Source organism: Ascaphus truei, chromosome 1 (genome assembly GCF_040206685.1).
Source record: "Ascaphus truei isolate aAscTru1 chromosome 1, aAscTru1.hap1, whole genome shotgun sequence".
Classification (NCBI taxonomy): domain Eukaryota; kingdom Metazoa; phylum Chordata; class Amphibia; order Anura; family Ascaphidae; genus Ascaphus; species Ascaphus truei.
The window spans coordinates 330400818-330423103 of NC_134483.1; the positions used below are offsets into that span (position 1 = coordinate 330400818).

General features: G+C 40.5%; 1 protein-coding gene across 10 annotated transcripts in view; it reads right to left on the reverse strand.

The window, feature by feature from the left end:
- LOC142498720 (neuronal acetylcholine receptor subunit alpha-7-like) overlaps positions 1–22286 on the reverse strand; it is a 256642-nt gene that overhangs the window by 91312 nt on the left and 143044 nt on the right. For 9 of the 10 annotated variants that reach the window (XM_075607093.1, XM_075607079.1, XM_075607070.1 and 6 more), the window contains 4 exons: positions 21138–21212; positions 14368–14535; positions 9784–9978; positions 7772–7858 (listed from right to left, as the gene is read on the reverse strand). In XM_075607093.1, coding sequence (XP_075463208.1) covers positions 7772–7858; positions 9784–9978; positions 14368–14535; positions 21138–21212 — 525 coding nt within the window. Of the gene's footprint in view, positions 1–7771; positions 7859–9783; positions 9979–14367; positions 14536–21137; positions 21218–22286 lie in introns of all 10 variants that reach the window. The other variant, XM_075607033.1, reaches the window with a different exon arrangement.

A 22286-nucleotide genomic window follows, 5' to 3' on the forward strand; every position in this document is an offset into this window, starting at 1 on the left:
TGTGAAAATTTATGCAAGACTGTGCTGAAGCAGGGGAACTTTCAGTAAAACTGCCTACTAAAAAAAAGGAATTGCTGAGCTGTGTAAAAGGCATCCCAAAGTGTGAAGAGTGAATGTCATAATACCCAAAGTTGAGACTGAACTCATTCAGAAAATCACATTATTTGGCTGAAGCAGAGAGATTGCACCTAGCAAGTAAATGGTGTAAAGCAAACAGACGTTTTTACCTAGCAACTGCACATCCAGCATACCTAATGACAGATTACACCTAGCAAGTAAATGGTGTAAAGCAAATAGACTTTTTTACCTGAACCACAAGAGGAGTTGAGATCTTAAGCAGAGACAAACACAGGGATAAAACAAAACACTTTTATCCACAAACGAATGAATTGGAGGCTTACAGGATCCAAAAGGATTAACAGCATAGGGAGTAGGTAATCATCCGATCATCCGATCACTGCTACTGCTGCACGCCACCCGACTGTGTCTCGAACAGCCGTCACGTCACTTCCGGAATTCCGGCCGTTTGGAGATGACGTCACAGGCTCAATGTTCTCTCTCTCTCAGTCTCAGGGTCACACTCAACTACCACAATTGGGGGTTCTAGCAAATACAGTGGCAACAGCTGCAATAGCGCCTCCTGAGGTCAGGAAGAAAATTAAACCTGATAGCCCCAAAATGGAGGACAAGATGCAGCGTTCCTGTAATGAACCCTATCCCACGGAAGAGTGTCCCTTTCAGTCCGATGAGGAGGAAGACATCTCTTAAGGGGAACCCAAACCGAGTCACACCCACAAAACACCCCAAGAATGGTGGGGGTGCCTGAACTCGGTACGAACCGAAAAGACCGCACCCTATGATGACAAATATGATCGGCAGGAGAAAGAGCGGGAGCAGTGGATCACCGAATATTTCCATCAGCTGTTGCAGTTGCAAGAAAAGCCAGGTGGATCCAGTGACGCTGCTAAAATTTCGAATGAAGATGGAGACACCAGTATCCCTGAGGGGACGGTGTCATCCAAAACAAAAAGGCGAAAAAAGAAAAAGAAAAGTGGTTTTTCACTTACCGTGGAAGGAACAGATACGTCCGCAGATCCTGTGGAGAAAAAGGGGGACCGAGATGCCCTGCAGCCTAGAGAAAATGGAGAATTCGTCCCGCGGTTAACTGAATATCCAGAGGGCCCAAGGCAGAAGTCGTGTACCCCAAAGAAGTGTCTGTCCGGTGCCAATAGTGAGGAACCCCCAACCAATCATCCCAGGGAAGCGGAGCCGGAACCAGTGAGTGTCGATCCCTTGACCAGCCCTGAGGATGCCATGAAAAATGCCAGGCGTGACTGTGATCGGCTCCTGGAAAATAACGTGAAGCTACAGAAAGATGTGCTCACAATGTACTCTTTGGCCAGGACAGAATTGGACGATCTCAAGACTGAGCTAGGTACTGCAAATGCTACTTTTTCCGCCATGGATGAAAAGCAGAGCCAATCTGATATAATGATGGCTAAGCTGAAGCGGAAATATGAGGAGGCACTGAAGCAAATGACAGTCTTCCAGCAAGAGGTTCACACTCTTCGCATAAAGCTGAATGTCTCACAACAGGAGGTCAACGGTGTCCGGACAGACATATACGTATCTCAGAAAGAGGTTCATACACTCCGCAGAGCACTGGATGCCTCACATCATGAGACCAACAGCTGTCGCACAGACCTGGAAGTTTCCAGAAAGGAAATACACAGTCTCACTGAGGAGCTGGACATTTCTAAAGAAACAATTGTCAGTCTTAATACAGATCTCCAAGTCTCTCAGAAGGAGCTTCAGACCCTCAACCTAGAGAAGGAAGTCTCACGCCAGGAGACTGTCATTCTCAAAGCAGATGTGCGTAAATGGAAGGAGGACTGCAAGTAGGCCCTAAATAGTACAGAGACTGAAAAAGGAGAAAATTTAAGATTAAAAAGAAAAAAACTTAAAACTCAAAGAAGAAAATTTTCATTTGACAAACGACGTCAAGGAAAAGAATGAAAAGCTGCACGAGCTTAAAGAAATAAACAGACTTTTGGAAGGTGAGAAGTTTGAAGCAGAGCACCGACTGCAGAACCAACTGCAAGGTCTGCGTACGCACCTCCAGAAGGCCGAGGAGAAGCAGCGAACTCTGCAGGAAGACAATCTGCAGGCTGTTAAAGAAATTCAAGTGCTGCAGGAACGTCTGATTACCCAGTATGTCCCCGCAAAGCAGCATGAGAAACTAAAGGGTACCCTGAGCATCACCAAAGCATCGCTAGAGGCCAAGTTTAGAACCCAGGTGACCCGGCACAAAAGGGAGCACAAGAAGGTCCAGAAACTAAAACAAGTAACTGTGGCCCGAGCAAAGAAATTCATAGTGCTTCACAATGCAATAAAAATGTGGAAGCAAGCTCAGAGAAAGCAAAGCGTGCAGATAAATTCCCTGAGAAGAGACTTGAAAGTCGCACTCAAAAACAGGGATCTCTCGCGGATGAGATGAAAGTTCTACAAGGACAAGTATTGACCCTGACTAAGCGTCAGTGTCCCACAGTCACAAAAACCCATGAAGACAAGGGTACAGTGAGAGCTGGGAATACCGCTCGTCTGAAAGACAAGGTTGCAAAATTTGAACCACCTAAACAAGCACTAGCAAAACCTTCAGCCACCCAACAGGCAATAAAAGAAGGTACACGTGCTGAATCAAAACCAGAAGAATCCTTAGCTGATGAAGCTGAAAAGATGGGACATTCTCTGGAAGTGGGTGTGGAATTACAACTTAATCCCAAAGAGGCTGAACTAGCAACACCATTAAGTGGGAAAAGGGCAGAGAGACAGCTTCAAGAGCAGAAAACTCAAAGGGCTGTTTTTAAACGCTCTGCAACTACTGCCATACAGTCTGCCTACAATAAGACGAGCACCCAACGCGAGGGAAATCTCATGACCACGCACATAGCAAAAAGACAATACTTAGAAAAAGTCCTCCTCGAGCGACTGAGGAGTGCTGATCTCAAGCACATTCGGGAGGAGACACGAATAAACTGGAGAAAGGGCTCCAATCCCAGCGGGACTGAGGGTTCTCTTCCTCCATCCACTCTCATTCAAGTCACAGAGATATCTAGAATGAGAGTGCAAGGATGGGCTTTGGCCGTGGCAAGCCCGAGCTTCCCACAAACTGGGGAGGTATGTAACAGGGGAGTTATCCCTGTTCAGGTAATGTGCCTCTAATCCAGCAGTGTGGTGGTTAACTGCTGGTAGTCAATTAACAAACACCACCTGCCTGATTAGATTGCTTAGAAAAGCCTGTCTTTTGAGACAGGAAGTGAGACTCCTTAGCTCACACCTGAGCTGAACTTGGAGACAGAGCAGAGATTCCTTAGTCCACAACTGGGCTGAACCACGGAAGGACAGATGTCTTGAGCGACAAGCTGACCACAAGACAAAGGGGACAAGATTCTAACCTGGAGCCTGACATTTCCTGTGCACACAAGGGTGCAGTTCCAAGAGAGCAGAGAAGCTTCCCCTGCAGCAGCCCAGCTAACAGATAAGACTTTCATTTATAAGACTTTTTATATCTGTTCATTTCATGCTATATGTTTGGGGCTGGGAGATATGCGTATCTAAAGGGAGTTATGGACTGCATAGTATTTCACTAGAAATACTCCCAAGTGAATAGAAGCTTTGTTTACCCCTTGTTTGGATGGTTTCCTGATGTTAAGGAAACAGGCACAATAAAAGCCTTATTTAATTTCACCATAACCTGTCTCCCTTGCATACCTCTGTGAGCGTCCGCCTACAGGCACACACTCTATCCCTCATGCAGACACACACACACTCTCACACAGACACTCTCATATAGGCACACTCTCTCTCCCTCATGCAGACACACACACACTTTCTCACACGGACACTCTCATATAGGCACACACTCTCTCCCTCATGCAGACACACACACACACACACTTTCTCATACAGACACACACACACTCATACAGACAGACACACATTCTCACACACTTTTATTTTTCATCCCAGGCAATGCTGGGTCTCTCAGCTAGTTGTAATTAAAACGTATTATGCGATGTCCATTTTCTCTACTCTTTTTAAGTTACATTTCTGTGGAATGCTGCATCCTCAACTCTAATGTGGATCTGCACATGTACAGTAAGTGTGAGTTTGCTAGTTAGTGAGGTGCTGCAGTATTTTAGTAGTATATACTAATATTATACTCTGTTTTGTTTTGTTCTGTGTGTCTGTCTGTTTTCTCCCACATATACCTGCCTGGGATGGTGAACTGAGCTTATGCGCTGGAGGACTTCCCCTTTTCCTTACATTTGTTTTGGAGGTGTTGGAATCACCTCCCTGGACTCTAGCAGCAGGACTTTTCAGACACTGGATTACTGTGTAATAGTATATATTTTATACATTTTATTGTTGTTTACCTTGGTAGTTGGTTGACGCTACTTTTTCTATTCTATATTTAATTGCATTGAAGCTGATGCCTTCCCATATTTAGAGCCGATCTGGCTGGGTGCTGTGGCGATCACAAAAAGAGTGGGAAAGATATGTGTAAACCCCCATAGAGGGATTACTATTGTCTATTGAAGGGGTTAATAAGGAGTTAGCAGGTTAATGTCTAGGAAACGTCCTAGCTAAATTAAACTAATTCTATGTAGCTAATTCTATGTAGCTTATTCCACATAGCTAAAATAGGTCCTGTCAGGTGTCTGGCCACTCCTCAGTTCCAGAACCTGCTAGAATAATCACCTGACCACGTATGAATCCTAATTGGTTAAGGATGTCTACATTTTTCTCAGTTACAGGGGTAGGGTGATGACATCATACAGTGGTATAAAAGCTGCAGAAGCTTCCAGGGCCATAGGCTCCTGGAGGACACCACAGGAGAGGAGTCTCACTGTGTTAAGTGTAGGGTGTTAAGGGTATGTCTTATATGTGCAACGTTATGTGTAGAAGTATGGTCACCTTTTGTTGTTTTGAAGTTAGGGAAGATTGTCCCTTATCTAGGAAATGCCACAGGAGTAATCAAGATGCAGAAGGATGCTATCTTTCCTTGGAAGAGGATGTGTGTGATACGTCAAGTAAGGTATCGCTAGACCAGGAGTCCAGGCAAGTGTCACACCTAGAGTTGCTCTAACACCTATGCACACCAGTTTCCACAGTATGGACTTATAGGGAATCGTAAAGATGACAGGTAGTTAGGAACCTCAATAGAAGCTCCTGGACGGTACCTGGAAATGTCTCAAGTTCACTGTTGTCAGAGATTGTATGTTCCCCATAACCCAGGGTAATGGAAGGTGACAAGCCATGTGTGCGTCCCTGGGAAGCTATCTGGGCACAGTGTGCCACAGAAGTACAGTATGTATGAAACCAGCATGTCTCAATAAAGTAAGCAGTATGTCTAATAAAGTTTCTGGCACCCTCTTACCATCCACTTACAACACAAGAAAGCTCAGACACCAGCACCCAGCACCAGCACCACACCCACAGTCACTCCTACCACCCATTGTGACAAGCGCTGCCATCTACTACACTTATTCCCTCACCTGCTGTCTCTGTAAGTCACATGCGAATAAACAAATGGGGTGCTCCACCCAGTGACCTTCAATCACATAGATATGAATCCATAAGTATTCCAATCTTGGATGAGGAGTGGGCATATATCAGTAATGACCTGTGAGTCACTGTGGGAATAAAGTCCTCCAAGTACTCAACAATAAGAGTCAAAATAAAGTCTCTTACCCACTCCTGTCACATCCAAAGTAAGAAGCAGTGGCGTGCCAGCCATGAAGATACATCCAGGAACAGCAAAACAGCAGCAAATGGCGCACAGCCAGGGAGCCAGGTGGTAAAATACAAACGTCCTTTATTTCAGTACATGACTGGAAGAGATAAAACCCCCATGGGGACACAAACACACCTCCTATGCGTTTCGGACCTGTAGGTCCTTTGTCAAGGAGTCTAATCTAAGGAGCAATACCTTGTCTTATATACCCTGTAAAATAATTAACAAAATAATACACACCTGTAGAAATCGGGTCGCTCCCCACTGCGCATGCGCGCATCGTCAAACCAAGCACCACCACTATCAAGCCTAAGGTCTGTGCATCAGACGTCATCGTGAGCGCCCCTGCTCTTACCCACAAGCCTCAGTAACCTGGAGCAGGGGCGCTCACGATGACGTCTGATGCACAGACCTTAGGCTTGATAGTGGTGGCGCTTGGTTTGACGACGCGCGCATGTGCAGTGGGGAGCGACCGATTTCTACAGGTGTGTATTATTTTGTTAATTATTTTACAGGGCATATAAGACAAGGCACAAATCAAGCATCCCAATAGCCTGCACTCATGGCGATTGTCTCACTCCCATAGTCACTCCTACCACCCATTGTGGCCAAGCACTGCAATCTACAGTACTTATTCCCTCACCTGCTGTCTCTGTAAATCTCCCAATATATCACTTAGATTGTAAGCTCTTCGGGCAGGGATTTCCTTTCCTATTGTCTGATTTTGCTGTGCTTATTGTATTATTATAATTCCCTGTACTGTATTCTTTGTGAAGAGCTGAGTACACTTTGGGCACTATATAAATAAAGATATACATACATACATAGTTTTGATATATTTAACACACACATTTAAATATATTTGCCCACTAAAAAGAATGCATTTTTTGGCGTTCAGATTTTTTCTTAAACCGTAGCTGTGTGATGCCTTTAGGGATGTCTTTTGTTGTGTACATTGGGTCACACCCAATAGCTCTCATTTGACACAAAAATATATGATATGGTGTCGTGGTGATTGGGGTTAGTGCTTGAAGGGATTGTGTATGTTTGTAAATTGTCAACTGATAACAGTTATTTGGAGGTTAGTGACCCCTCCTCCTTGGGTTTAAGCTCACTCCACCCCACTTTAAGTAGCAGGCTTTTTCATGCACCTTTGTAAGACTGGTCTATTGAGACATTTCTCCTCCATTACAGAGGTAAATGAGAGTTTTCACAGGTAGTGTTAGGACCTGCATACTGGTCATGCCGTAACGTGGCTGCAGGTTTATAACGCTTTGGCCAAAGAGTTTAACTAAATGACCCATACTTCTGAGAAAACAAACAGTTAAGTATTTTACTATATTTTTTTGGTGATATTGGATATAGCATTGGGAATTTTTGTCTGTTGTACTGTATCATTTAGGCCTTCAAGTTGAAATCTAATAAGAAAAATACTGATTGTATTGTAGAATTTTACCATTAATAGAAATGTCATACCACATTTCATACCACAGACATACCAATACCTTTATTGTAATACAACATATACTTTCTTTGTCCTATTTAATTAAGTTATGAAATTTAAACTTTGCCTGGTATTCAGTGATGACGCTGGCACATTATATTACAGATACTGTACATATTACCGCACTCCTCCCCTTTATAAGGTGTGCTGCTGGTAAAAGGATGGGCCCTACATTTATGGAAAACAAAGGACAGATCCTGCGCTCCTACAAATTGGGCTAAAATATACAAGTGACATTTTTACATTTAGAACCTAAGTCTGTCTGACAAAGGAATCGTTTGGTTACATCTTTTGATCAAAACATGATTCAAGCCTGCCAAACCTCGTTAAGGTAGACTCTGTTACATATAGTATAAGCCATGATAATTTATGCTATAACGGGCAATGGCTCAGGCCAACTCTGTATTTCAAAGTACAGTATTTCCTCTAAAATTGAACCTGAGAAAACATAAGAAAGAAATCGAACTTACCTATTAGAGGAACTGAGTCTGATGTTGCAGGCATAATCTCTGCCACTAACAACATAAACACCGTCAGTGACAACAGAACAGTGATTCCTGAAATTTAAGAAAGCAGGCTGTAAATACTAAAACATGTAATTCAAGGCACATGAACAATACAATTACTGTAGATCCTTTTATAACAGATAAACTCTGCAGGCAACACTAAAGAAAACTGCCACTGTTATTGAGGTGAACTGAACAACCACATACTACTGTAGGTCAATGTTTTCTTTGATAACCTATGTACGTACTGTGCCTATACTCTCCATGTTTTATCCTGATATAATTGGCTGCATAATCCTACCATAGTTTTCTAATTGGGAAAATGTGGAAATGGTATTTATAATAAATATATTTAGTCCCAATCACTGCATGATTGGCTGGAGATTGGGTTTGAGGGAGCGGCTCAGTGAGTAAATTCGCTGACTCTGAAAACAAATACTTTAAAGCACGGGAAGTTGGATCAGATCCCAGTGTCAGCTCCTTGTGACCTTGGGCAAGTCACTTTACAGCTGCAGCGGCCGTTATTCAAACAAATCACGGCGCCGATTTCGTGTGCTCTGCTGTACTCCACGCAGCATGAACGCGGCCAATCGCTCGAGGCACCCGCGCTTATCGCGATTGCTTTGTTGAATTTCATGGATTCTGTTTCTTTGGGTGCAATGAAATGAATGAATTGTAATGTGTACAGTACTGTGCTACTGTGTTACTGTGCTACTGTGCTACTGTGTCAATTTAAGGTATTTAAAAACCAGACCTCTAAAATGCCATTTTCTGCACTCGCCGCACTCGCGTCTTAAGGCGGTACGGTTGGAAGACATCCTGCGTCATGACATCGGTATTCCGATTTACACAACGTGTGAAGTGTTTGAATAACGGTCGTAGCCTCAGGCACCAAAATCAGATTGTAAGTGCTATGGCCAGGTACTCTTTGTGCCTGCAAAATCTATATTAAGTGGTGCATACACAGTCACTGTACAGCACTGAGGAATATGTTGACACTTTACAAATAAACATTAATAATAATAATATAAGAAGAAAAAAAAGTAAGATTGGTGTCACCTGATTATTCTTCCCAGCATTAACCTATATAGCAGTTTATATTGTATATGTCATGCTATACAGTCATTTTCAAGGGTTCACCTTATGGGTCCAAACTTGTAAGCTATTAAATAGTAAAGTAACTTTTTTATATAGAGACATGTTTACATTTGCCGAGTGCATTTACTTTATTGTATCTCCAATATATGTAGCAAAGAAAGACTGGGCCTTTATATTTACACCTACTTATAGTAGTAGCAGTTTTGCTGAGAAGGATTTTCCTAATATTCCTACTTCCCCTATAAGTAAGTGAAGGCTCCTGTGACAATAAATTGGATGAAGTTGCTAAAAGTTTTGATCGAAATAAGTTTTTCACACCCGTCACAACGTAGGAATAATTATAATGCTTCTTTTAATGCATTTTTATGTATAGTGTCTGCCTCTTGATCCTGCAAAATCTAGGTCAGAAGGTAAAACACACAAAGCTTTCACATGCTGACTTTATTTATATGTATACAACAATCATTGTTTTTTTACCATCCATTGTAGTTTTTAATCATATTTTGGTGCAAGATTGCAGGTGCTATTGATTTCTGTGCTAGTTTATTGTTGGCAATATAGTCAGCGCTAAACTTATTTTTCCAGGTAAAGACTATATGGCAAAGAACAGGCTTTATCAGCACCCGGGGAAACATTCTGTACTGTGAAAAAATAAATGCTTTACAATACATATTACAGGTGCTTTTATTACTTTCAGAGATGAGTTTATTAATAAAATATTTTCCCAGGAAGTAACACATTAAGCATTCAACTATGTCCTGGGAACAGAGTTATGATGACAATACATGGTTACATTAAATGAACAGAGGCTATACATTATATTTACAGATATTTTATGGACAGTTAGAGATAATATATGTTTATGAGTTGTCGCCTACCTAGAGAAATCTTCTCTCCTGAATCAGCCGGCAAAAGGAATACCAGCAGTGCCAGTCCAGATATAAGGACGCACGGTATCAGTAAATTTAAACCGTAGTAGAGTGTACGTCTGCGCATGGTCACTGTGTACGTCACATCAGGGTACGGCTCCTTGCAGCATTCGTAATACAGCTCATTCCTTTTCCCTGGAACTTCTAGATGAGCAAAGAAGTGAGACACAAAGAGTAGAACAGAAATTGTTTCAATTCATGCACATCACTTCATTAATGCCTCTGCTATCAGATGGTCTAGCAACACACCGCAGTGTAATTAATTCCTTTCGCTGCCAGAGAAACCAGAAATGCATTGCAACGCAATGGCAGAAAAGGGGTTACAGAATTCCCATTGATGTCCATGTACTCACGTCAGCACTTAAAATGCAGATGTATAATACTAGTCAATGGAGCTAACAAAATGCTTCATTAATTAGAGAGGGGTATTTTAAGATGGGCCTTTAAGAAAGTGAGATAAAGAGAGAGAGAGTTCTGGTTGGATATTCAGGGGAGGGGCATTCTGGAGGTGCAGGGCAGTAAGTGAGAGGTTTTAGGCAGGAAAGGGCTTTAGCTACAAAAGGGGTAGACAGAAGACATTTTGAGCAGATCACAAGAGGCAAGCAGGTTTATAATGAGACATTAGGGCTGAGATGTAAGGTGGGGCAAAGGAGTGTATTGTCTTAAAATTATAGAAAGAGAATTTTGTAAGTAATACGAGATTTAATACTGTAGGTAGCCAGGAGAGAAGAGATTTTAGCAAAATAGAAGCTGAGACAGATTTAGTGGAGAGTAAAACGATTCTAGCAGCAGCAGCAGTTAGGATAGATTGTAGGGGAAGACAGGTGAGAGCCAGGAAGGCCGGACAGAAGAAGATTAAAATAGTCAAGGTTGGAGAGAATGAGGGCCTGTGTTAGAGTTTTAGTAGTAGGACAAGAGAGGAAAGGGTGTATCTTTGCAATGTTATGGATGACAAATCTACAGGTTTTAGCGCTATTGTGAGTATGAGAAGAGAATGTGAGGGAGGAATTGAATGGGGCACCTAGGCAGCGTGCTTGTGATACTGCCTGTATGATAGTGCTGCCAATATTAATTTAGAAGGGGCTGTAGGGCCAGGCATGGGAGGAACTATGAAGAGTTCCGTCTTTGACATGTTAAGTTTGAGTTGGAGGAGGGCCATTCATGATGATATGGTGGAGAGACATCCAGAGACTTTGATCTGGACGGCAGGTGTAAGGTCAGTGGTTGAAAAAGCAGATGTATAATACTAGTCACACTATCTGTGTGTTGTCAGCACAGGGGTGATATTTGAAACCAAAATATTTAATAAGGTCACAAATTAAAGTGTACAGAGATTTTATAGTGTACACAGATGTCTTTATTTTGTGTGCTACTTTTTCAAATCAAAATTGCCAACAGACCAGCAAATGGAAATACTGCACAAATCCATAACATATAGGAAGAAAAGAAAACTCTCGAAAGCTTGTTCTATGACATAAATTGTTAGTCCAAATAAAAAAGGTATTACCTAATACTGAAGAACTCATTTATTCTGCACACACACACACACACACACACACACACACACACACACACACACACACACACACACACACACACACACACACACACACACACACACACACACACACACACACACACACACACACACACACACACACACATGCACGCACGCACACATATATATATATATATATCAGAATAAATGAGTATATCAATATATACAGTTGTGTGAAAAAGAAAGTGCACCCTCTTTGAATTCTATGGTTTTACATATCAGGACATAATAACAATTATCTGTTCCTTAGCAGGTCTAAAAATTAATTAAATACAACCTCAGATGAACAACAACACATGACATATTATACCGTGTCATGATTTATTTAACAAAAATAAAGCCAACAACAAGTTACATGTGACAGACTAAATTGATGCATGACATATCAAATGCATACCAAGTGACCAATGGTATCATTGTTAGTGTCATTTCCATGTGACATTTGTTTTAACCTACTTTAAGGATCCTGGGTGAGAACCACATAAGTGTATGGTATGTCTGACGTATGTCTCACTGTACAGTAGTACAAACATTTTTGGACAAATTCACAAAAGTTTGTCCGATTGCGTAAAGTCAGTCAGAGTTACTGTATCACTTGTGCTCTGTCCAAGGACCAAGCTCCAGTTTGAACTCTCAAAGTCTAATAATGGATTTCCGGGTATCTGTGCTCTAGGTATGGTATTTACAATAAAGCATTTTAAGAAGAGTGCACTTTTATTTACCAGAGTTTTACTTTTATTTACCAAAGTTTTACATCTGTGAAGCTTTTTCGTGAGCAACAGCAGTCCAATATTTACCTGTTTTGTGAATTTATGTACAAATTTCACACATCTCTGCTGCCACCTCATGAGTGGTGTGTTATGCATCTCATATACTCCCATGTAATCATAGCCAATGCTACAAATCCCTGTTGTAGAGATCCTTTATACTTTCTATTGTGTGTAATACAGGTATCATTTTATGGCATAGATATGATGCTACAGTATATATCAATCATCTATTGTGTGCTCCATGCATTTTTGTTGCCTAAGCAACTATGTTAATTTAACCTGATAAATGACAAAAAGAGAGCTAGAGAGTTAATTATTAAGTGGCTGGGAAAGTGGGAGCAGCTAAAGTAACAGTAAACTGAAGCAGATTGTTGTTTTTTTTAGGCTCCACAAAATATTTCCATTGTATTTGTTTTTTGTCACATGCCATGGGTATAGTTTTAGGTGGAAAAACAAAAAACAAATATGTAATGCCTCATGTTTGCATAAAATTGGCTAATATGAGTGGCTATGCCTATGCAGAACATTCAGAGGAGTAGGGTGAGGATTTTTACTGCCAGTGGAGGATCTACCATAGGTGCCCCGAGTGTTAGTGGCCCATTCGCCCATATTACCATCAGCCTGCCGGAACAGCATACAAGCATTTCTACAGGGCCCCTCCTCTCTCTTCACCTCCCCGGCACCCTACCGGTGCAGTGGGGTGTGTGGCAGATGCAGAGGGAGCCCACTCTCCGCCACTGGATAAGGCGCTGCACGCCCCACTGCATAGGTAGAGCCCTGGGGGTGATGACGACTTTTTTTTCTTGCCCACTGGTGAGTAGTCCCCCCCTGTTTATAACACATATAGTACATGAAAATGTAGATTGTCATGTTTTTAATTTCCATGTATTCACTTAATTTTTACCCATTTTAGTGTCTTTTTGCAATCAGGTTTGAGCTGGAATTAACCATGTCTACCTAGGAAGCCTGCATCAAAGGTGTTATAATTAAACATGTTATTTATTTTATACAGGTGCCAGATGTTGGAAAATTGTGCTAATGAATTTACGAAACAATTAAGTCTTTTAACTAAGGTAATTTTTACAGCTAGAGAAGCAGAAGCATTTTTCACTCTGCATCTCCAAGCATCATTGTAATAATTTAGGAGATATGTTGCATCTTTTTGAGGAATTTACCAGCTTGTGATTTGGGGGAAGTGAACAGAAAGAATTATGGAGGTGTCAAAAAAAATATTAAAATGTGATGTACAGTATCAAAGTCTACTCTATGTGGCTTTTCCCCTTCATTTAGAGTCAAAAATCTCTACCGGAAGCATTAACCTACTTGACTAATGGTTATAATAACACATAGGGAACATGTAGTTCTTTTTAAATGATTATTTTGAGGTATGTAAATGGGTAAAATGAGCACTCCAGCATAAACTATTTTTTCCATGATGTTATCCTTCAAATGAAGAAAATGTATCAAGTAAAAAAAGGAAGTCGTCATTTGATTGACTATAGATTGTATTTAATACATGGAAAGCATTATAACTCTCTTCTATCATGGAGAAAGGCTGTCATAGAGCGACAGTATATTGATCACATAATAATGTGTTTCAGAGGGAGACAGTAATATTACTTGGTGAAGGTTTTAGTTATAAGCCAAAACATGTACAATCATATCTAGTAAAAATGAAAAATTAGCTTAATCTTTAATTTAGGATAATGCCAGATCTCCTCTCATCATCTCCTAATCTTCCACAAAAGTCACAGCTACAAATACCATATGAGCAATATTGCGCATCTCTGTTTTGTAATAGGAACAGTACTGTTTCAAACCAGTGAGTGAGAAAGCCCCTGCTCAGAGTTCATAAAATGTACAGAAATTAAAATTGTGTTGTTTATAGTGTAGTCTGTAGCAACTTTAATAAGACACCACTAACATTAGGCTGCTTCCATGCTCACGAAGACTGCGTGGTGGCATACAGGGCGCGATCAAATTGTCTTAAGGCAATGATCGCAGCCATGGACCACGCAAGGGGGCGAGCAGTGTGCGAGGAATCAGCTCCGTGATGTCATGACCATGGCCCGAGACACGCCCCCCCAACGCGCCTAGCCAGAAAACGCTCCTGCTATACGCTGGTGATGTCACACGCGCGCACGCCTCCGTGCGGTCTTCGGGAGCATGGAAGCAGCCTTAAAGAACAAAAAGAAAACTACTTACCAACTAGATCCCATTCTCCATTGGATATGTAATTTGAGATATCAGCTTCTAGCATCTGAAGATCAAGAAGCCACCCGTTGTGAGTCCAAGATCCAAATTTTAATTTGCACTTTTGAACATCAAAAGGAAACCATCTTACATCGATGTAGCAAGTACTCTTCAAAATACCTAAGAATAAGTATAATTATATCAATAACATATACCAGTTATAAGGTTATGACAGATAGTATAATGTGAAAAGATTTGGGAAAGCCCCATATGTAGCTGGCAAAGGAGTTATTTGACTTCTACTCCGTTCTGTTTGGGTCAGACTAAATGTTTTTGCCAGAGTGTCGGTTATTGAACAAACTGACTTCAACAATGTGACCTAGAACACTGCATTTGCACTGAGAAATTATGGAGACGGTGATGGCAGATATAGTATAGCATATATATTTAGGAGAAGGTTAAACATCCTTTTGTATACTGGGATATGCTGAACAAGTGAAAACATAGGAAGAGCGTTGATCCAGTGAGAAATCTGAACGCCAATAATGGAGTCAGGAAGGAATTTCCTTTTCTTATGAAACATAATTGTAAATGTTTCACCCGGGTTTTTTGTTTGCTTTCCTCTAGATCAAGTATAAATACAGTATAGGATGAGTTAGAATTAGAATTTAACATAGGTTAAATTTACAAGGATTGTATGTTATTTATATTCTCCTTATACGGGTGGTAGGCCTGAGGCAGATTGGGTATGCATAGGAGGCTGCTTGAGAGTATTAAGTTTAGGGCTGACCTTGAGGCCATTTGTGCTATTTTCTCCGGACGATGTCTCTGTCTGTGTCGAAGTACAATTTGGCTGTCCATGCAGTCTTGGACGAAGTGACCCTTCTTCAGGATGGTGAGCTGCCTGGTTTATCCAGACTGTTCCTCCATCTGGGTTTGTCTAACTGAGAAGTGATGTGGTGATTTTCAATGATTCTTTGATGATAAGATAGCCTGCCCCCATGACATATTCATCCCCCAATGGATCCCATGGGCCGCCTCACCCCACAGACAAAGCTTGCCTTGGGAGAGATCATCTCAATCCCGGATTTCTCTCAATCACGGCTGGCATGAACTGGATTATTTGTGACTTGGATCCCTGTCCTTCATGGCTACTGAAAGAGACCATTGATGCATTAGCTCCTTGGTTGGTGGAGATCAGCAATACCTTGAAAAAGGCGTTTGTTCTTCCCCTGCTGAAGAGGGTCTAGATGTTGATCTCTCCAACTATCGTCTAATCTTCAACCTTCCCGTGTTGGAGAGGGTAGCTTTCACTCAGCTGGAAGATTGTTTGGAATTTTGCAGCTCGGATGCTGTGACGTGTTTCTTGCTTTGAGCATATCACTCCCATCCTGTTAGATCTGCACTGGCTTCCAGCGATCTTCCCCGTTCGGTTGAAGTTGGCCATTATGGCCTTTAAAATCTTGCAAGGTCAAGAGCCTGCCTATCTACAGTCTCTTTTGATGCCATGGACGGAGACTGGCTATGCTGTCAGGCCCTCAGTGGGGTTCCCCTCTCTGTGCCTACGCTGGGTGGGCGGGCTTAGAAGTCTGGAGCTCGCTACCACGGACCTTAAGTGCATATCGACTTTTCCACTGTTTCAGGCATGGTGCAAGACTTATTTCTTCCTTCTGGATTTTCCTGTCTAGCAAAATAATTGTATATAATTTTAGCTTCTTCTTAAACTGACTGTAAAGTATTGCGATGCCTCCTTAAGTGGAGTCATGCTTTTACTTAAAAAATAAATTATGACGATGGTTACAGCTAGAGGAAGACTGTACTTTTTTGTGGAAAATAAGCTGCCTTCTGTGTTTACTTACAAGGAATAATTTTGATCATTCCTGATAGCTCCACTCTGCCCCTGCTATGTAACTCAAATGAATGATAATGATATAAATGCTAGTGATTGTTCCAATTTGCTTAGGGTTTGTCGCTCTAACAATTAGAAGAAGTGTACATTGCAGTATAGACACAAACGCAGAATAATAATCTTATATATTCTCCTAGGTAACGATGTGTAAAACTGTCCAAAATGCAGTCACAGAATTTATAGTGGTTTTCCTCTGAATTGAAGTACTTGTGAAATGTTTTGCTAACACTCGAAGGGATAACAATGTTACCAAATTAGTAAGTCTTTAGCTAAATATGTCCAGACCAAGACCAATACCTGCTGTATGTCCTGTTTCCAGTCTCAGTGATTTTTTTTGTAACAATTTTTTTTATTGGACACATTCACAAATTAATGTACAAACAGAAATGTCATGAGCCCATAACACTTCAACTCAATACAATCATATAGTGACCAATAGCATTTTCCCGTTTTCTGTAGGGGGAAAGAGAAAGAGGGGAGGAAAAAGAAGAGGAGGGGAGGGAGACAAACCAGTGGAGGGGGGGGGGGGGTGGGAGATGAAAGGTTAGGTGGGGGATCGCCCAGAGGCTTCAGTCTCAGTGATTTTAAAGAATTTCACACGTGAATCTTGTGACTTTAGAGAATGTAGCAAATAAGCATATTGTGCAAAATTGCAAAGCATATTGACTTGGTCACTTGTGAACTCTGCCAAAGTCACAATTTTTTCATGACTAAAAAATGGCAAATATTATTCGGTTTGCCATCTTGGGCAAAAGTTTTACACATTTGTAGTACTCCTAGGTATATGCATAAATATATAAATATATATCACTGTGCCAAAATATATAATAGTTCCTTGCAATGAAAAGAATATAAAAATATAAGTGCTACATAAAAGTGCTGTTCAAATATCACTAAATGAGCTAAAATAAAATATTCATTGTATTAAGTTGTAAAATAGAAATGGCTTATCAGGTACAGCGATACAATGCTACATGTTCATTTCTCAGTTCAGTGAACTTTCCAGCTACAGATATTACATTAGCATTTGTGCTAATATTGTTTTCTGTGAAATGCAAGTAGTCCCCATACGGTATTCTGAATAAAAATTACATAAAGGATGATATTTGTCGTCAAGGAGAGAAGGATGCTAGAGGCAGAAGTTATTATAGGGAAATGTTCGGCAAGGGCAATTTACAAAAGGTATTCCCATGATGTTTCACTTGGATTTGCATGTGCTGGATTGCTTTCTGCCTAGACGAGGTGTCTCTGATCTGGACCCTTTGGAAAACTAGTTGAAGAGGGTTGTATTATTGTACGCCCGTCCAATTGGCACCTGTAACTCCCCTCGTGAACAAGTCAGACACTAATCTAATAAGCTACTCATAGTCACCAAGCAGAGGACCCTTCCATTTTATGAAAGGGAAAAGTCATAGTAGTAAAACTTTCATCTGTTGAGGGGATCCTTTTTTGTGGAGCAAACATTTTTAAAGCTGTTTATTTTAATCCCTGATGCAATTTTTATAGGGTTTCATGCCGTCCTGTCCCAAGAGTTTGATGGGACAAAGCACTAGATAGCATCCTAAAGCAGGCATGTGTACCCCAGTTAGACAAGGTATGTAATTCCATACAAGATTATATTGTGGCCATAAAAAATTAGAAAGCGCTGGGATGTTCATGAATGTGATGAGAGCCTTGCCGATGGTTCCATTAGTTCTATTACCTTACTAGATATGTTATTTTTGTATGTTTTAACTGTAGTAGCAAATTCTAAACAATAGTTTGTTATTGTCTTTATTGCCTTGGGGAGCCATTCTGCTCTGTCACAGACTTCACTGATCATAAATTGCTGAATCTAACGATTCAAACCAAACCAATCTGTCCAAACCAATGATGGGAGAGGACTTCTTTTCCCTAGAAGGCTAGGACAGTGGGACCTAAAAAAGTTGTGTCTGGGAACACAATCATGGGTGATTTACTGTATGAGACTGGGAAAACAGCTCACTATGGGGTAGATCATTTGAGGTCCGTTAAATCTGGACTACTAATAGGACATTACCTAAACAGGTAGAGTCCATTAGTTTTTCTCAGTTCAACGGACATCCACAAGCTAACTATATGCCAAAATAACAGACGTTATTGTACACCTATGCTTCATAGTCAAGATTATATACCATATTACAGCAGACAAACATAGCGTACATTCACTTTAATCACTAAAAACCATAGTATAGTTTATTACACGTCATAACACATTATCAAATACATCTCTTGATGTGTTTCAGACATATGATCCATAATGATCCATAATATATATATTTATATGACACATGTAGTGAAAATGTTAAGTCCTATACTCGGTTCAATCTTCTTTAGACCTGCCCTTATTCCCAGAAATAATTTTATGATATTCATGGTCTGGATGCGAGTAACGGCAGGTGTTGGTGTGACCTAATTATCGTAATGTTGTTTCCATGGGCTAACATTACCGGAAGTTTGTGGCTGTGTGATATCAGGTTAATGCCTCATTAGCATATTAGTAAGTCAGATTTAGCCATCTGATATTTCTAATGTAAACGCAAAGACATCGTAACGCTTATGACATTTGTGGACATGCGTTACGACTATCGATATTTTAAATGGGGGTAACGTCACAAAAAAAAAAAAAACATTTAACGGACCTTTAAGGATCTATTCTCGGGTGTCTGAGCTGGTGACAACTCCAAGTATAGAACCTCTCCTTAATTAGAAATGGTTTTACAGATCATACAGACTCTAAATCTGTCCGTACAGAGATGCATTAGACTTTATGCGGTTATGATTTAATTTCCTGCACTATGGACTTGTTGTTAGGAGACAAATTTGTCACTGTGATGGTGAGGGTGTACCCAGGCCTGTAAATAAAGGTATTATGCCCGGCTGGGTGCCCCTGAGTCATATTGTAAATGTGAAGTGTCAGCTCTGCAGCCCACTACTGGCTGCAAGCCTGTAAATGCATTAGAATTGTCTGTGTGTGTCCTGCTAGGAATAAGGGGACCACACGCATTATCCTAAGCTATATTGTATAAGTGCGGTCACAGTTATGTATTGGTTCCGAGTGTTGCAACCACAATTACCACATCGTTATCCTAAGCTACATTGAATGAGTGCGGTCACAGTTATGGATTAGTTCCGAGTGTTGCAACCACAATTACCACCTCGTTATACCAAGCTACATTGTATAAGTGAGGTCGCAATTATGAATTAGTTCTGAGTATTGCAACACTGTTTCACTAACAAACCGCAAAGCGAAAAAATGGTTTTAAAAACGCCAGCCACTTTTCCCACAGCGCAGACGCAGGGAGCCAACTTAGGTTAGGAATATGCCAGCGCTATGAAATTTGGTATGAATGCTGATCGGGTCCCAACTGTAAAGCAGTAAGTGTTTATTCGTATTATTTTGTATTTCAAGCTGTGTGTGCTTCTCGTGTAAATAAATTACAATTTATTTTATCTCACGTTTTCCTCAATCAAAGGATCCTGGTATTTTTGTATTAAAAGCATTGGTTTCCCATGACAGTCAGGACTCAGATCCAAAGAGCTGAAGTTAAAAGACGAATTTATTGACAGCAGAATTCTAGGTGACAGCAGTCTCTGGCAGGAGATGTGCCACACCACACAAATAAGTGTTTATTTATGAGCATATGCTAAGTCAAAAGTGTCTGGTGAACTTCAAATACTATTATTACCATATCATGTACGGTCTTTCTCACCCCCTCCCTTGCATCTTGTCGCTGCTCACATGTATACTTGTCTTGCACATACACTTGTGCAGGCGCACCTGCGTACTAAACCTTCACCTACAGTATTACAGTAACTGAATAACAATGTCCTCTGACATCTATCTCTACTTTCACTTCCCTATTTCAAGGAGATAACACATTTCAAGACACTGACAGATATGTTTCGTTTCCTGTAATTCTTACGTCCCCATTCTCCATTACCATTAGAAGGTAAGCTTCTAAAATTTTAGATAAATAAAAAGCAGTGGAACTGTTTGAAACATACTTTGTTTTCTGTGAAATCACTTACTCATAAAGATTTAATTACTACATTGCTGCAATTCCCAACACATATTTTGACTAGATCACTTTCTAACCCAGACCCTCATAATAATTGTCTGGGGCCCTTGTTCCTGTCTTGTCCCTTGTCCCATCACTTGTGATCTCACAATCCCTTATTAATCCCATCCAACACTGGTGGACGTTAGGCTGTTGGAAGATACAACTGTTACAATAAATAATATATTAGATATCTTCCTAGGATGTTGGGGCATTAAATGGAGTAGATTATTAATAAGTACTGTAGGGAAGAATGATACTACAGTTTTTTCATCAAGGTAGAGATCTCAGTTTCAGATATTAGGAAGGAAGTGTGTGAAATACATTTTCCCAAATTGTTTTTTTTTTTTTTAGTATTCCTTCCTTTGAATCAGTATAACATAATAACAAACAGTATATTAGGCAAGAGCTACATTTTATTCCAGGTTAATCAAGCATCAAAGTGTATAAAGTCTGCTTCCTACTGTACTTGCTCAGTGAATAATTTGTTTGATATAATTTTGCCTAAAACAACTGGAATCAAAATTGCATGATATACTGTATTGTAGTGGATATTAATGGACATTTCAATGATAGAAGGCCAAATGGTGGTGCACTGACAAACCTTAAGGCCCAGTTACATTTTCGGGGCCTAGTGGTTTAACTTAGCACGGCTTTGTATGGTAAATATGGTTTGGAGTGTATTAACTGTATGTTCAAAGGAATAACATTATAGGCAGAATGTGGATCAATCAGAATCATTACGTAAGGCTGGACCTTGATTAACAGATCCAATAACACATCATTTGTTTTACCTGGTGGAATATATTGACAGGCGCCGGTTGAATTCACCAAAACATTAGTGTGAAAAGTTGCATCGAATCTTTCATCTGCACTAAAACACAAACAGAGACAGATAAATTAGAAAACTTGCACATCTCTGGCAATATGAAATGTGCTTTTATCTAAAGAGTCATACACAGACTGAACAGAACATAGCAAAGTCAATTAGATTTGCAAGATTCAATTTGACATTTTAAATGCCGCTGTAACATTTTCTCATACATTTTGTCTTTGGTCTTGCTTGCCCTTCCCTGTAGAAGCCTTACATTGTAGTTAATACATCATTACATTTGATATACTTGCTAAACTCTATTATTTTACCAGATCTTACAATAAAAAATAGAATGAGGTCACAACAGAGACTGACATTACCTGGTTTTCTAATAAGAGACACATAAATCTCAAAACACAAATTGTGACAGTAGAAAAGATCAAACAGTGCAAACATCCCATTAAAGCACTCAAAAATGATTATGCCAAATATGTCTGTGCTTGCATATTGTACTGTTTAAAAACGTTTTTAGAAATTAGTATACAGTAGAGGCAACTCTTATTCTAACAAAAACCAGTGGCAATTCCCCCAAAAAAACAGGAAACACCCAGGTACATTCTGAATACATGCCTTAAACTTTCCTTAAACTAGCCCCAGCATTTCTGCATTGATTAATGGCCTATCAGATTAACAGCGGGGGTCCCTGGCAGTCCCATTCAAACTGAATTGGACTGCCAGGGATCCCTGCTGTGTTAATCCTATCGGTCGTTAGTCAATGCAGAAATGCCTTAAACGTGCCTCAAACTAGCCCAGAACATACCCAGCACATACCCAGCACATACCCAGAATGTAACCCGGCTAGTTTACGGCAAATGTTAGAATAAACGTTGCCTCTACTGTACATAACAGCCATGCCAACATCCAATGAACAAATCAGTGCGTTTGCGGGCTAAATAATTGCATTTTAATGGTACAAAATTGTGAGGGTTAGTCTATTGAAGTCAGTGAGGTGCTTCTGCTGCAACCCAGTGAAGCCCACTCAAGGGAGTCAGTGGACTTGACATAACTGACACACAGTAGATATAGGAGTAATCCATCATAGAAGGGGTTTCCTGGAACCAGGGTCACG